The 17,375-nt window shown below is 45.6% G+C and overlaps 1 protein-coding gene across 1 annotated transcript in view; it reads left to right on the top strand.

Annotated features, from left to right (window-relative positions):
• The first annotated feature begins 5,316 nt into the window (after positions 1 to 5,316).
• The window catches only part of SPNS3 (SPNS lysolipid transporter 3, sphingosine-1-phosphate (putative)), a 75,649-nt gene continuing 63,590 nt past the window's right edge, over positions 5,317 to 17,375 (top strand). The window contains 2 exon segments of the mRNA XM_049787433.1: positions 5,317 to 5,518; positions 12,049 to 12,114. Coding sequence (XP_049643390.1) covers positions 5,317 to 5,518; positions 12,049 to 12,114 — 268 coding nt within the window.

Raw genomic sequence — 17,375 nt, 5'->3', positions numbered from 1 at the left:
ACCTCCAGTACTATCTCTCCACCTCTGTATTTGTTTTATTTATTTATTTTTGGTTTTTGGGTTACACCCAGTGACGCTCATGGGTTATTCCTGGCTATGCACTCAGAAATCACTCCTGGCATGGGGGACCATATAGGACACCGGGGGATCCAATGGCGGTCAGTCCTAGGCTCGCACGCAAGGCAGTCAGGGGTTACTCCTGGCTCTATGCTCAGAAATCGCCTCAGCAGGCTGGGGGGACCATATGGGATACTGGGATTCGAATCACAGTCCTTCTGCATGCAAGGCAAATGCCTTACCGCTGTGCTATCTCTCCGGCTCTCATTCACTGTTGATGGGAATGGTCCACCCTTTTTGAAATATGGACACCTTGGGGCCAGTAGCATGGAAGTAAAGCATTTTCCTTGCATGCAGAAGGACTGTGGTTCGAATCTGGGCATCCCATATGGTCCCCCGAGCCTGCCAGGAGCAATTTCTGAGCATAGAGCCAGGAGTAACCCCCGAGAGCTGCTGGGTGTGACCCAAAAAACAAAAAAATAAAATAAAATAAAATAAAAAAAGAAATATGGACACCTCTAAAAAAAATTAGGCATTAAAATTCCATATGATCCAGCATTTCTTCTTCTAGGCACCCAAAAACTCAATTTGGAAAAGAAATCTGTGGGACCAAAGTGAGAGATTGGGAGTTAGCCTTGCATAGTGCTAACCTGGAATTGATCTTGATACCCTATTGTTGGGTTACACCTTATTTTACCTAAAACAAAGTTTATCCCTGGTTTCTTTGTATCTGTTTGTTTACATCTTGGTTTCACCCAAAACAAAGATTGTCTTACTTGTAAACCTGGGTGGTTTACTGCCCCACCCAGAGATGATCTCTGTACTCAATAAAAACAGCAGTTCTAGCAGGGAGCAAGCTTCATACTAGGTAGAAGAATGCCAGACTATTAGTGTTTCACCCTCAGCCTACTCTGGATTGTTTCTTGTGTGACTCTGATTCAGACTTATTTACCTTGTGAATATGGTGCGGGGGGGGGGGGGGCATGAATTTACAACATGGTTCTCCAACCCCTCCAGGAGTGATCCCTGAGCACAGATCTAGAAGTAAGTCCTGAGCATTGCCAGGCATGCCCCCAAAACAAAACAAAAGTACAAAGACATTTGCACTTCTATTTTCATTGCAGCACTATTCACAATAGCCAAAACCTAGAGATAACTCAAGTATCCAAGATCAGATAAATGGATGAAGAAACTGTGGTATATGGTATATGTACATAATGGAATTCTACTTAGCTGTTAAGAAAATAAAAATGAGGGGCTGGAGAGATAGCACAGGGGTAAGACGTTTGCCTTAGGTGCAGAAGAACGGTGGTTTGAATTCCAGCATCCCATATGGTTCCCCAAGCCTGCCAGGAGCAATTTCTGAGCACAGAGCCAGGAGTAACCTCTGAGCGCTGCCGGGTGTAACCCAAAAAAAGAAAAAAAAATGAAATTTGCTGCCATGTGGATAGAGCTGAAGAGTATCATGCTGAGTGAAGTTAGAAGGAGAGGGACACAGAATGATCTCTTTCATAAGCAGGAAATGAAGCAACAAAACGGGAATTGCAAATGTTTAAAGACAAGAGAAACAGAACTTTTCTTCAATAAAAAATATAAACCTTTGTGTGTGTGTGTGTGTGTATGTGTGTGTGTGTGTGTGTGTGTGTGTGTGTGTGTGTGTGGTTTTTGGGTCACACCCGGCAGTGCTCAGGGGTTATTTCTGGCTTCAGGCTCAGAAATTGCTCCTGGCAGGCTCGGGGGACCATATGGGGCGCCGGGATTCGAACCGATGACCTCCTGCATGAAAGGCAAACACCTTACCTCCATGCTATCTCTCCGGCCCCAGAAAATATAAACCATTTTAATAACAGCTTGTATATATACTTTTGTGCTTGTTGTGTTTTGGGGACATACTGGTAGTGCTCAGGGCTTACTTTTGGTTCTACACTTAGGGATCACTCTTGGAGGGGCTTGGGGGTCTATTTGAGATGCTGTGGATTGAACCTCTGTGTACTATCTCTCTGACCCTAATAATAGTTTGTAAAACTATGATGCCCAGGAGCCAGAGAAATGGCACAGAGGTAAGGTGTTTGCCTTGCATGCAGAAGGTCGGTGGTTCGAATCCCGGCATCCCATATGGTCCCCCGAGCCTACCAGGAGCGATTTCTGAGCATAGAGTCAGGAGGAACCCCTGAGCACTGCCGGGTGTGATCCAAAAACCAAAACCAAACCAAAACAAACAAACAAACAAAAAAACCCCCCAAAAAAACAAAAACCCAAAAACCAACAAAATCCCAAAAAACAACAAAATCCCAAAAAACCACCAAAACAGCCAGTGCGGTGGTGCTAGAGGTAAAATGTCTGCCTTGCCAGCGCTAGCCTAGGGCGGACCACGGTTCAATTCCCCCATGTCCCATATGGTCCCCCAAGCCAGGAGCGACTTCTGAGCGCATAGTCAGGAGTAACCCCTGAGCGTCACTGGGTGTGGCCTAAACCCTCCCCCCCCCAAAAAAACCCCACCAAAACAAAACCACAAAAACTATGGTGCCGAAAAAAAATAATTAAAAATTTGAGGTATTAGATATCTAGCTGATTTTATTATCATATAAACATTTATTTATTTATTTAGGTTTTTTTTTTTTTGTGGTTTTTGGGTCACACCCGGCAGTGCTCAGGGGTTACTCCTGGCTCCATGCTCAGAAATTGCTCCTGGCAGGCACGGGGGACCATATGGGACGCCGGGATTCGAACCGATGACCTTCTGCATGAAAGGCAAACGCTTTACCTCCATGCTATCTCTCCGGCCCCGATTTATTTAGGTTTTTGAGCCACACCTGGCACCCTGCGGTGCTCAGGCATTAGTCCTGGCTCTGTGCTCATAATTGGCTCCTGGCAGGCTTGGGGGGACCATATGGGATACTGGGAATCAAACCTGGGTCTGTCCTGAGTTGTCCATGTGCAAGGCTGTGCTATTGCTCCAGCTCCCAAGACTCTATCATCATATAAACACCTTATATCTCATATATGATATGTCATATGTGATTTTATATATCATGTTATCAGCTAAAGTCAATCTGGTTCCTATATAGAACATTATTGTTTTTTATTATTTGTTTGTTTGGGGCCACACCTGGAGGTGCTTGGGGACTACGCCCAGCTCTGCTCAGCAATCACTTCTGGCAATGTTTGGGAGTCCATATTGTTCTAGGGGTACCAGGGACCTTTTAGCTCTCTCTCTGGTCCTAGAACATTCCCTAACAGGCCAAATTACAGAGACAGTAAAAATCAGACGTTGCCAAGAGGGAGAGAGACAGTGGGATGAAGAAGTAGAATTCAGAGCATCTTTAGAGAAGTGAAATTTCATTGTGAACCCATAATAGTGATTGTGTCATTTGTCCATACCCACACAATATTCAACAGGAAGTGTGAAACCTGATGTAAACGATGGGCTCCTGGTGCTAGTGCAGTTCTTGAGTCAATGAAGGCTCATTAGTTAGAAAGAAAGGCACATCAGACTGTCCGTCTGCTCCCTGAATCAAGGGTGCTGATATAAAGGATGGTGTGCAATTGGGGAAAATGGATCTTCTTTGGACCTTCTCTTGGTTTTGATTTGTTTAGGGGGTCATATCATATATATGCTGGGGGCTAATTCCTGCTTGTTACTGGGGTAGGTTGCTCCTGGAATCATGTGGTGCTGGGACAGACCTTGACCTTTTACAAACAAGACGAAGTTCCTAGCTACCTTTAAACCATCTCCTTGGTCCCCATCTAGTGTCTGCTAATCTATAATTCTGTTGAGCAAAGATGTTGAGTTCTAAATCTAAAGCTTAAAAACTGACCATAAAATGAAATCTATGAAAAGTAAGTGTTCCATAACCTGGGTTTCCCTGCTAATCTCATAATTAGATTCAGATCATGATTTCCTTTTCCTTCCTTCCTTCCTTCCTTCCTTCCTTCCTTCCTTCCTTCCTTCCTTCCTTCCTTCCTTCCTTCCTTCCTTCCTTCCTTCCTTCCTTCCTACCTTCTTCCTTCTTCCCTATCTTTCTTCTTCCCTCCCTCCCTTCCCATCTTCCTCCCTCCCTCCTCTTTTTCTTTCTTTCTTTCTTTCTTTCTTTCTTTCTTTCTTTCTTTCTTTCTTTCTTTCTTTCTTTCTTTCTTTCTTTCTTTCTTTCTTTCTTTCTTTCTTTCTTTCTTTCTTTCTTTCTTTCTTTCTTTCTTTCTTTCTTTCTTTCTTTCTTTCTTTCTTTCTTTCTTTCTTTCTTTCTTTCTTTCTCTCTCTCTCTTTCTTTCTCTCTCTCTCTCTTTCTTTCTCTCTTTCTCTCTCTCTTTCTTTCTTTCTTTCTTTCTTTCTTTCTTTCTTTCTTTCTTTCTTTCTTTCTTTCTTTCTTTCTTTCTTTCTTTCTTTCTTTCTTTCTTTCTCTCTCTCTCTTTCTTTCTTTCTCTCTTTCTCTCTTTCTCTCTTTCTCTCTCTTTCTTTCTTTCTTTCTTTCTTTCTTTCTTTCTTTCTTTCTTTCTTTCTTTCTTTCTTTCTTTCTTTCTTTCTTTCTTTCTTTCTTTCTTTCTTTCTTTCTTTCTTTCTTTCTTTCTTTCTTTCTTTCTTTCTTTCTTTCTTTCTTTCTTTCTTTCTTTCTTTCTTTCTTTCTTTCTTTCTTTCTTTCTTTCTTTCTTTCCATAGAACTATTAATTCATGAACTGAGAGTTGCCAGGAGGGTACTCTGTCCTTTGAGCATGGGTTGGGACAATCTTACCCCACCTTCAATATGTTTACCAATTGACCATCTTCCTGATGGCAGACTGCCTGCTGTCTTCATTTCCCCTTAAGGTCCTGAGTTGGAGCAAGATGTACACTTCACTTTTAGCCTAGTGCTGGCCTTCAACTATCTGGGCCATTACCCAGATGCCTTAATTTGATTTCAAGTCCCGTTTTGTCAAAGGCCTTTTCTATGTGACAGCCCACGCAGAATTATGGAACCTCATTTTATCCTCAGAAGTTTCTCTTCCTCCCGGCAGTCCCTACAGTCATTGACCAAGGGATCTAAGTGTTCAGACTCCGGGGTGGGGTACAGGAACCAGGAATCCTCTTCCCCCTCACCAGCCGCAAGTCTGGGGCTGGTGAAATTTCACTGGCAAGGCTGTGGTGGGCTCAACAGGAACCTGTGATAAGAGGCTTTGCAGTTAGAATGGCTGTTTTGAGACTGAGAACCCACAGGAAGTGACTTATGCAGAGTCAGTATCTGTTCCAGCACTGGGACAAAGCTACAGTCAGGCAAGGCTGAGGGCATGTCTGCTGAGTGTCCAGAGCCTGGACCACACCTGCCGTTTCTAGGGTCAGGTGATCATACTAGGACTTCAGAAGCAGATCAATGTTCTCCTCTGATCAAGCCTGGCCCCTGGAGCCTGCCCACCTGGAGAGCTTATGTGGCTGCTGCAATTCTCTGCTATATCAACATGCTGAATTACATGAACTGGTTCATTATTGCAGGTGAGGAAGGGGACAGCATTCTGGGGCATCTACCTGCCTTGCTAGTGGCCAGGAGGGGCATGGGGAGAGGCAATTGAGTTCCCAATCTGCCCCAAATGAAGTGGGTACACATGAGTATGGGGCCATGGTGTGGGGTGGAGGAGAGAGCTGGCCTTGTAGGCAAAGGTTCTGGGTGGAGTGCTGTAATGGACTGTAGAGGACAAGGCAGCTTGGCCCAAGTCCTAAGCAATAAATGACTTGCTGGCTATTTTAGGACTGCAGACTGCAATGCAGGCCTTGCACATTCTGCTTTCCTTCCTACAGGCTCCAAGCCTCAACTTTCTTGGCACTTCCTCATTCATTCATTCATTCATTCATTCTAGATTAGTTTTTTTTTTCTTTTTCTTACCAATTCATTCAAGATTCACTGAGCACTTACTGTGGGAAGTCTGTCTGGTGAGCCATAAGGGAAACAGGCTTATAGAGACCTGGGCCTGTGTCCTGAATTCAGGCTTTGGATCACTGGTTTTGGGCTCACTGTGCAGAGAAGAACTGTGAAGGAAGTGGGACTTGGGGCTGGAGACAGCACCAGTCCCAGGGTTGGTCTTTGAAGAACTTAGAGGAACACAGGACACAAGAAGCTCTAATGCAGGACAGAGGGGTGGGAGGGTGGCTGGGCAACGCAAGTTGGATCACTGAAGAATTCTTGCAGAAGTCAGAGGAAAGTGCATTTGAGTCGGGTCTTGCAGACTGAAGAAATGGGCAAGGCTGGGAATGGGCAAGGAGAAGGAGCATTCAGAAGGGGGTCAGCAGGAGCTAGAACTCATGATCTGATTCAGATACTAATCAGAACTTGATCAGATGATAAGACAGAACTAGGAGCTTGGAGTTTGGATTTTCAACTGTGGCCAAGAGGAACCAGAAAATTCTTTTTTTTTTGTTTTGCTTTGTTTTGTTTTGTTTGGGCCCTACCTGGTGGTACTCAGGGTTTATTCCTGACTCTGTACTCAGTAATCTCTCCTGGAGGTGCTAGAGATACCATATGGAGTGATAGGGATCAAATCCAAATTTGGGATTGCTACATGTGAGGCAAATACCGTATCTACTGCATGCTATCACTCCAGTCCCAGAGAGCAATTTGTTATTGTTGTTGATTTTTGGGCCACATCTGACAATTCTCAGGGGTTACTCCTAGCTCTGGGTTCAGAAAGTATTCCTGACTGGCTTGGAGAACCATGTGGGATGCTGGAGATTGAACCCAGGTAGGCCGTGTACAAGGCAAACACACGACCTGCTGTGCCATTACTCTAGCCCCAAGAGAGCTTTTCTGGGGGGGGGGTGAGGGTGGGGGAGAGGTTGGAGCCACACCCAGTGGCACTCGGGGGTTACTCCTAGCTCTGCATTCAGAAATTGCTCCTGGCAGGCTCAGGAGACCATATGGGATGCTGTGGATTAAACCCGGGCTGGTCCAGGGTTGGTCCAGTGTTGGCTGTCAGCAAGGCAAAGGCCCTACCCACTGTTCTCAATGTTCTATCAAGACAACATTTTTTTTTTTTTTTTTTTTTTGGTTTTTGGGCCACACCCGGTGATGCTCAGGGGTTACTCCTGGCTATGCGCTCAGAAGTCGCTCCTGGCTTGGGGGACCATATGGGACACCGGGGGATTGAACCGCGGTCCATCCAAGGCGAGCGCAGGCAAGGCAGGCACCTTACCTCTAGCGCCACCGCCCGGCCCCAAGACAACATTTTTTTAAAGAAGGGGATTATTTGAGGAGCTGATGGAGACAAGAGGTAAGTGGAGGTTAGGCCAGAGGCTATTTATTGCAAGGGACCAGGTGCAAGCTGAGTTGGAGGCTCAGTTGGAATATGGTCCACAGCAGGAGGAGGGAAGAGGCTGGAGACAAATAGAGTGAACAAATCTGTAGATGTTGCTCCGTGAGCAACCCAGGTGAGCTCCTACTCTGCTCACACTTCCCGGGAAGTCCCCTGGCTAGCCCCTTCCCTTGGGGACTTCCTCTGTCTATAAAGAAGGGCAGGAATACAGGATGAAGAGGATTTGGGGAAGTGAAACCATGCTGAGTGCCTGGCGGGGATGGTAAGAAAGACTGCTATTCTCACAGGAACTAGATTAGCTTGGAGGCAAAAGATTCTGAGTCTACTCTTGGCTGTGGACTTTGCCCAGGGCACCACACAGCTGAAAAGAGTCTGGGGGAAGAATGAGGGGGGGTTCCCTATCCTGAATGATGCAGAGTGAATGAGATCATAGAGCATTTGGGAGCAGCTACTTACTTGCTTACCTATGTTGTCTAGTTTTCCCTCTTCAGTGAATGGCTATAATTAGAACAGGAAAAGTGGGGGAACATATAGTTTGGTGTGCCTGATGTTTGGTCACTGAACCCAAAATAAATGTCAGCAGAAAACCTCTTACTTGGTTTCTATGATTCTTTTATTTATTTATTTATTTATTTATTTATTTATTTATTTATTTATTTATTTATTTATTTATTTTGGTTTTTGGGCCACATCCGGCAGGGATCAGGGGTTACTCCTGGCTCTGTGCTAAGAAATCACTCCTGGCAGGGACCATATGGGATGCCAGCATTCGAACCATCATTTGTCCTGGATCGGCTGCTTGCAAAGCAAACACCCTACCACTGTGCTATCTCTCCGGCCCCTATTTTTTTGTTGTTGTTGTTTGTTTGTTTGTTTTTGGGTCACACCCCGAAGCACTCAGGGGTTACTCCTGGCTCTATGATCAGAAATCATTCCTGGCAGGCTCGGAGGACCATATGGGATGCTAGGATTCAAACCACCATCCTTCTGCATGCAAGGCAAACGCCCTACCTCCACCTGGCTCCTATTTATTTGTTGTCTTTTTTTGTTTTGTTTTGTTTTTGTTTTTGGGTCACACCCGGCGGGCGGTGCTCAGGGGTTACTCCTGGCTGTCTACTCAGAAATAGCTCCTGGCAGGCACGGGGGACCATATGGGACAGCAGATTCGAACTAACCACCTTTGGTCCTGGATTGGCTGCTTGCAAGGCAAATGCCGTTGTGCTATCTCTCCGGGCCCTATTTATTTGTTTTTTAAGCCACATCCAGAAATGCTCAGGGATTACTTCTGGCTCTGGGGGTACCATATGAGATACCAGGAATCAAATCCAATCCATCCCAGGTTGGCCACATGCAAGGCAAACGCCTACTACTGTGCTATCATTCTTGCCCATTTTCATTTATTTTTTTTATCCTTTTATTTTTTATTTTAGGTCACACCCAATGGTCTTCTAAAAATTTCTTGATTCTTTTTTCTTAGAATTGTGTAGATAGATAGATTTTTAAACAGATAGCACAACTTCTCTTTTTTTGGAATTGACCGTACCTAGAATTCCTGTCTCTGCACTCAAGAATCACTCCTGGCAGTGCTGAGGGGACCAAATGGGATGCAGGGGATCAAACCTGGATTGACTGTGTGCAAGATAAACCCTCAACCTCCAGCTCTCTCCAGCTCCCATACTACAACTTCTTTTTTTTTTGTTTGTTTGTTTTTTGTTTTTTGTTTTTGGGCCACACCCGGTATTGCTCAGGGGTTACTCCTAGCTGTCTGCTCAGAAATAGCTCCTGGCAGGCACGGGGGACCATATGGGACACCGGGATTCGGACCAACCACTTTAGGTCCTGGATGGGCTGCTTGCAAGGCAAACACCGCTGTGCTATCTCTCCGGGACCCCACAACTTCTTGATTCATTCACCTGTAGTTGGGCATTTGGGTTGTTTACATATTTTGGCTATTGTACTAAGTACAGTGATGAACATAGGTGTGCATGTGTCCTTTTGAATTAATGTTTTTTGTGTTCCTGGGGATAAATGCCAAGATTTTTTGATCTCTTTTCACCTGCCCACAGGCTTTGGAGATATGTGTGTGGGTCTCTTCCCACTGGGCTTTTCTTGGGGGGGGGGGAGTTATGTGACACAGAATGGCCTCCAGATGGGATTCAAGTCCCAGCTCCTTTATTCTGTTTTGTTTTGTTTTGGGGCCACTCCTGGCTCTGTGCTCAGAAATCTCTTCTGGCAGGCTCCAGGGACCATATGGGATGATGGGGGATAGAACCTGGGTCAGCCGTGTGAAAGTCAAATGCCCTATCCACTGTACTATCACTCTGACCTCCCAGTTCCTTTTTTTTTTTTTGGCTTTGGTTTTGGTCACACCCGGTGGCACTCAGGGGTTACTCCTGGGTCTGCACTCAGAAGTCGCTCCTGGCAGGCATGGGGGACCATATGGGATGCCAAGATTCGAACCATTATCTGTTCAAATCTGCTGCATGCAAGGCAAATGCCTTGCTATTTCTCTGGCCCCCCTTTTTATTCCAGTTGTACAACCAGGGGCAGTGAGTGTCTTTGTTCTCTCATCTGTACAATGGGGACAGTAAGAGTCCCTCCTGTTAGTAGTAGGGCGTGCCCCCCAGGGGGGCATGAGGCTCCATAAAGGGGGGCGCTTTTGACCTCAGCAAACACTGTCATTACAAGCTAAGCCCAGTGTTTATGTCTCTGTATGTCTCTGGAGCTGAGAGTTGCTGTGTCCTGCTTCAAACCCTGCTTCAAAAAGCTATGCATTGCAAAACATGTTCATTGTAGCCATTAATCCAGACCATCGCCTCTGATTAAAAAATCAGCTCAAATTATTTTATATATTTTTGTTTTGAAGGTTAAAGTTTTTTTTTTTATAAAGATACTATTTACAGTTGTGGGGGGCACAAAAAATGTTTTCTTCTTCCTAGGGGGCATGACAGAAAATAATTGAGAAGCACTGTGCTAGGGAAACAAGAGCAAGCATGCAGTTCAGAACCAGGCCCTTAGCCAACTTAAATTCAATGAAGCTGTGATCGCTGCTCTTCCTAACAGAAAAAATAGAGATGTACAAGGCAGAGAAGCAGGTGCTTCAGCCTTAGCCAGCTCTTTTCAAAGTGCCATCATTGGGGCCCCTTGGACAGATAGAACAGGAGGCAGGACACTTTCAATATCCAGGTTTGATTTTTGACATGCCATATGCTCCTCTCTGCACTGGCTCAGAATGACTCTTGAGCTCAGAGATAGTAGTAGTAAGATATCTGTGCACCACCAGATGTGGGACAAAGAACCAAAAACAAAAAAATGAAACAAATAAAAAATAATAATAAAAGTAGGTGTGGCCCCAAAAAACAAAAAAACAAACAAAAAATAATAATAAAAGTAAAATGCTGGGGCCGGCGCGGTGGCGCTAGAGGTAAGGTGTCTGCCTTGCCAGCGCTAGCCTAGGGCGGACCGCGGTTCAATCCCCCAGCAACGCATAGCCAGGAGTAACCCCTGAGCGTCACCGGGTGTGGCCCAAAAACCAAAAAAAAAAAAAAAAGTAAAATGCTGCATGAAGTGGAGGGGGTTGTAGGGAATAGAATTTGGTTTCTGGGGGCCGAAGAGATAGCATGGAGGTAAGGCATTTGCCTTTCATGCAGAAGGTCATTGGTTCGAGTCCCGGCATCCCATATGGTCCCCCGAGCCTGCCAGGAGCGATTTCTGAACGTGGAGCCAGGAGTATCCCCTGAGCGCTGCCGGGTGTGACCCAAAAACCAAAAAAAAAAAAAAAAAAAAAAAAAGAATTTGGTTTCTGGGGCCCACTTCTCTCTCCAGTAAGCTGAATGTCTACTGCACCAATTTGGGGCTCAGCAAGATCTTGGATGAAACTTCAGGGACCCCACTGGTATAGAACAGAAGCCTGACACTGCTAGGTACAGTGAGGGAAGTGGGAAGTGAGTGGGACCTGTCTCTGAACCGTGTATGCACCCTCATCACTGCATGCGAGGGTATATTCTCTAGGAATGGATGAGTTTGCACAGGCAGAGCCTCAGTGTGTTGCACAAGTCAGAGACTTCCCATCACTCTTCTGTTCAAGTGAGAAACAGCATGCACTGTGTCCTCAGGGGCTGCCTGTCTGTGTCTGTAGTGTGAAATCCTGCACACCTGAGGCTGGGTGTGTGTTTGTCTCTTAATGCAAAAGTGTGTGTGTGTGTGTGTGTGTGTGTGTGTGTGTGTGTGTGGTTGACTATGCATTCCTTTCTTGACTCAGGTGCCTGTGTATATCTAATGCTTGGTCTGAGAGTGCATTTCTCTGGGGATGTCTTTGTGTTCAGATGTGAGTCTGATCAACTCTACCTGCATCTTCGTGGGTTTTTCTGTTTGTTTGTTTGTTTATTTTGGGGCCACACCAAGCTGCATTCAGGGGGTTAGTCCTGGCTCTACAATCAGAAATTACTCCTGGCAGGCTCTGTGGACCATATAAAATACCCAAGATTGAACCAGGGTCGGTTGCATGCAACGAGAAAGCCCTATCTTGTTGTACCATCACTGTGGCCCTTTGTGTTTTTGCATGTGCTTGATATGTGTGTTTGTGTGTGTACAGGCTAAAGGTGAGAAAATAGTGGGCACCTGTAATGTTTTGGTAGATGGGATCCAGTTCCCAAAATGGGGCAGCTACCTTGGCAGCCTACTGGTCATCTTTCTAAGTGATATTCTTTCTGCCCACAGGAGTGCTACAGGACGTGCAGAAGTTTTTTCAAATCCATGACAGCAATGCTGGTTTGCTGCAGACAGGTAAGGAGGGAGGCATGGTGCTGAACTCTGTGAGCCGAGGGGCTTTTGGCAAAAAGGACTGTACCTGGCTCCAACTGCTGGGCAGTGGGGTGTTGGATTACTGGTCCCACCCTAATCAATATTCATATTTCACCCTAGGGTGTGATCTGGTAATGGAAATATTAGATTATTCCCTACTTGTATCCCCTTCTCACCCAAGGGTGTGGCCTAGTTCTTGTCAATAAATGCAGGGGTTTGAGGAAGGCAGGTGCTCATTCTTCGGTCTTCCTCCACTAGGCTACTTTCCTTCTTAGGAGCAGAAGGCTTGTGTGGTGGGATTTCTGGCTTGAGTGCTAGATTTCCTGAACCTGTTCTTTTTTTTTTTTTTTTTTTTTTTTTTTGGTTTTTGGGCCACACCCTGTGACGCTCAGGGGTTACTCCTGGCTATGCGCTCAGAAGTCGCTCCTGGCTTGGGGGACCATATGGGACACCGGGGGATCGAACTGCGGTCCATCCAAGGCTAGCGCAGGCAAGGCAGGCACCTTACCTCTAGCGCCACCGCCCGGCCCCCTGAACCTGTTCTTGTACCTTTTCACTGTGTGGATTATTTCCTGTGTCAACATTTGCTTCCAGACCTGTGTCTCACCATATCCTCATTTTGGAACTTGGGCTCTGCTTACAGATGTCACCCTTACTCAACCTGAAACTGTAAAAGGGAATCAAACAGGGACTTTGCCCCCCCCCCCTCCGCCCCAACTTGTGAGATATTAATTTCATTGCTTCTCATGTGGATTTCACCATTCTGGGTTTTTAAGCTTCAACTCTTTGGTTCAATGTGATGTCATTTTCTTGGGCTTTGGTTGAAGGACCCTGATTTCTCCTCATGCAAATTGCTTCAATGGTGGCTTTCCTTGTTTTTCATTTTGTATCTATCATGAGAATCAAATTATTTGGGCTGAATTCTCTAGCCTCACATTAAAATTTGCTGAGGCATGGGCTCCCTTTGAAAATTTCTGAAGAGCTTTCTAATAGTTCTGTTTTTTGTTTGCTTGTTTTTGGGCCACACCCTGTGACAGGGGCTACTCCTGGCTCTGCGCTCAGAAATCGCTCCTGGCAGGCTTGGGGGACCATATGGGATGCCGGGATTTGAACTACTGTCCTTCTGCATGCAAGGCAAATGCCCTTCCGCTGTGCTATCTCTCCGGCCCCTCTAATAGTTCTGAAAGGCCTATAAAGCCTATAAAGCAGTATATTAGAAAGGCATTTCTGGTGATCACACATAGTCAAACCCAAAACCTTGAGGTTGTTGTTATGTTGCACCCTACTGGTGCTAGGCCAGTAGAGTGTCTAGCTGTTTTTCTTGAGGAGATTGGCTTACAAAGTGAATCAAATAATATTGAAATGGCGCAATCAGGAGACAGATTGTAGGATTCTCATTCACCCACCCTCCATCTCAGCCTTTTAGAAAGTGTGGAATGAAGACCGAAGTGAAGGAACGCTAGCCTAGGATGGACCGCAGTTCAATCCCCCAGCATCCCATATGGTCCCCCCAAGCTGTGGGTGATTTCTGAGTGCATAGCCAGGAGTAACCCCAGAGCTTCAAATGGGTGTAGCCCAAAAAACAAACAAACAAAAAAGAGTGTGGAATGAACCTGCCACCCCCCAAAGGATAGTTCTTAGGGAAATTAGTAATAACACAGAAATGAATTCTCCCCATCATAAAAATAATCAAATTTCAAACTATGAAAGTTTGAATATGGATTACCTCAGTAGTGTGCTTGGACTATGGTCCTCATTCTTTGTTGTGTGTTGAATTCCTTGGCACCTGGATTGATGATGGGTGTTGGACCCAACAGGACTTTAACACTATAGCAAAGACCTGTTTGAGTGCTTTTCAATATTTATTTATTTATTTTTTTTTTGGTTTTTGGACCACACCCGGTGACGCTTAGGGGTTACTCCTGGCTATGCGCTCAGAAGTCGCTCCTGGCTTGGGGGACCATATGGGACGCCGGGGGATCGAACCGCGGTCCGTCCTAGGCTGGCGCAGGCAAGGCAGGCACCTTATCTCTAGTGCCACTGCCCGGCCCACTTTTCAATATTTATTTATTTTTTTCTTTTCAATATTTATAATGGAAGATGTGGTTTGATGAAAATTCTATGAGTAAAATTAATAGTCTAGATCACTCTGGAAGGAGGGTTGCAGGAGTCACATTGTGTTATGATATACTGATAGGGAAGGACAGGACACAGAAGAAAATAAGCAGGCAAGACTACCCTGTGCTGTTTTAAAGCTTGTCAGGGTATGTACGTTGAAAGCTTGGGAAAAGATTGACTCAGATACCGAGTTCAAGGATAGCTATACAAAGATTACTCAGGGAGATATAGAGTCAGATGTCAAATTTGTGGGAAAATTGACAGCGGAAATTAAAAGGCAGGTTAGAAATATGGAAATTTAAAATCTCTTGACAATGCTAACGAATATTGTCAGGCCCAGTTAGGAGAGAGAAGATGTCATGAGATTTCTACTTGCCTGTAGAAATGCTGGGGCTTACAATTATCCTCCTCTGCTCCCCCCTCTGCTGAACCTCTAACAACATATGCTGTTCAGAGGCAAACTCCAGGAAATCAGATCAATGGCCTTCACTCAAGGAAACCACCTGGTCCTTGCCTGATGTATGGGAAGGGATTTCATTAGGCAAGTGACTGTCATATAGTGCCTAACCATTTCCCCAGCTACCGGGAAAGGGGTCCAAAGCCTATCTCATGAGGCCAGGTCATATGCTTTAAGTGTGGCCTTATGGGGCATTAATGAAAACAATACAGGTCACAACCTCTTTTTGTAACCACTCAAGGACCTGCTCACTTGAGACCAAGACTATGTGGTTAGACTAATTAGTGTATCTGGAGCCTGTAGATGATCTTTTGTTTGTTTGTTTTTTCTTGTAGATGATCTTAAGGCAAGATGCTTCGTGGGTAGGGGTTTTCTGTTTTTAGGTCAAATGTTTTTTCTTTATATTTTCCCAACTTTTGCTGAGTTTATGCAAAATAATGCCAACCATTATCTTTAGAGGCATCTGCCCTAATCTTAGAACCATGGAATATGAATTATTTTTTTCTATAGTCAGTTAAGGGAAAATGTTGGATTACAGGTCCCTCCATAATCAATATTCATACTCTACCCTAGGGTAGATCTAGATTTTTTTCTATAGTCAGTTAAGGGAAAATGTTGGATTACAGGTCCCTCCATAATCAATATTCATACTCTACCCTAGGGTGTGATCTGGTGGTGGGATTACTAGATTATTTCTTTTCTTTCTTTCTTTCTTTTTTTGTTTTTGTTTTTTTTGGGCCACACCCGGCGGTGCTCAGGGGTTACTCCTGGCTGTCTGCTCAGAAATAGCTCCTGGCAGGCACGGGGGACCATATGGGACACTGGGATTCGAACCAACCACCTTTGGTCGTGGATCGGCTGCTTGCTATCTCTTCGGGCCCTACTAGATTATTTCTTACTTAATTCCTCTCCCACTCTAGGGTGTGGCCTGGTTCTTGTCAATAAAAGCAGGGGTTTGGGGCCGGGCGGTGGCGCTAAAGGTAAGGTGCCTGCCTTGCCTGCGCTAGCCTCGGACGGACCGCGGTTCGATCCCCCGGCATCCCATATGGTCCCCCAAGCCAGGAGCGACTTCTGAGCGCATAGCCAGGAGTAACCCCTGAGCATCACCGGGTGTGGCCCAAAAACCAAAAAAAAAAAAAAAAAAAAAAAAGCAGGGGTTTGAGGAAGGCAGGTGCTCATTCTTTGGTCTTCCTCCACTAGGCTGCTTTCCTTGTTAGGAGCAGAAGGGTTGTGTGATGGACTTCCTGGCTTGAGTGCTGAATTTCCTGAACCTGTTCTTGTACCTTTTTCATTGTGTGGATTATTTCCTGTGTCAACATTTGCTTCCAGACCCGTGTCTCACCAGATCCTCATTTTGGAGCCTGGGCTCTTGTTTTAGTAGGGTACATGCTGAGCCCATCTCCTAGGACTGAGAAGACCCTGAGGATGGGTGGTGGTATTTGAGCATAAGAAGTCTGTGAAGTGGGGCCGGGTAGGTGGCGCTGGAGGTAAGGTGTCTGCCTTGCAAGCGCTAGCCAAGGAAGGACCTCGGTTCGATCCCCCGGCGTCCCATATGGTCCACCCAAGCCAGGGGCGATTTCTGAGCACATAGCCAGGAGTAACCCCTGAGCGTCAAACGGGTGTGGCCCAAAAACCAAAAAAAAAAAAAAAAAAAAAAAAAAAAAAAAAAGAAGTCTGTGAAGGGGGCCAGAGCAATAGCACAGTGGTAAGGCGTTTGCTTTGCGCACAACCAACACAGGACGGATGGTGGTTCGAATCCTGGTATCCCATATAGTCCTCGGAGCCTGCCAGGGGTGATTTCTGAGCACAGAGCCAGGAGTAATCCCTGAGCTGAGCACCGCCAGGTATGACCCAAAAACCAAACCAAAACAAAAACAAAAAAACCCCAAACCAACAAAAAACAAAACAAAACAAAACAAAACAAAAACAAAAAAAAGTCCGTGGAGGAGAAAGAGCTGGTACTAAGCTTGTGCTGAATGGTCCCCAGGTTGTGAGTGTAAAAGGGGCTGAGAGGCCCAGAACCTAACCGAGCAGATAGTAAGGAGGGTTCTCAGCTCTTCATTTTTTTTTTTTTTTCAACACAGACCTAGAGTCTAGCAGGATTTAAGGAATGGGTTCAGAATCTCATTAGTATACACAGACAGACACATAGACAGAATCTTGGCCACAGGAGCCTACTATAGCTGTGGGAAGCAGTCACATATCCGAGGTGGGGGTAGCTGGGTCCAAGAGACACTAACCTCTCCCTGTGGGTATGTGGTGGGCACCACACAAACACACAAACATGTGTGTATACAACATCACACACACATGCACATGCCCTTCACAGCACTCATGTGGCTCCCCTCTGCAGACCCTCCCTATTCCCTTGAACACAGCTTTCTTTTTTTTTTTTTTTTTTTTTTTGGTTTTTGGGCCACACCCGGTGATGCTCAGGGGTTACTCCTGGCTATGTGCTCAGAAGTCGCTCCTGGCTTGGGGCACCATATGGGACACCAGGGGATTGAACTGCGGTCCGTCCAAGGCTAGCACAGGCAAGGCAGGCACCTTACCTCTAGCGCCACCGCCAAACACAGCTTTCTTAGTGGGGTACCTGTACCTCTGTCAATATAAGAACTACACTAGCAGAGTTGTGAGAATATCTATTTACAGAGCTTCAAGCTTGAGA

The sequence above is a fragment of the Suncus etruscus genome, chromosome 1, assembly GCF_024139225.1.
Source record: "Suncus etruscus isolate mSunEtr1 chromosome 1, mSunEtr1.pri.cur, whole genome shotgun sequence".
NCBI classification, from domain to species: Eukaryota; Metazoa; Chordata; class Mammalia; order Eulipotyphla; family Soricidae; genus Suncus; species Suncus etruscus.
Note: the sequence above shows the minus strand (reverse complement) of the source record. Positions and strands in the feature narration are given on the sequence as shown.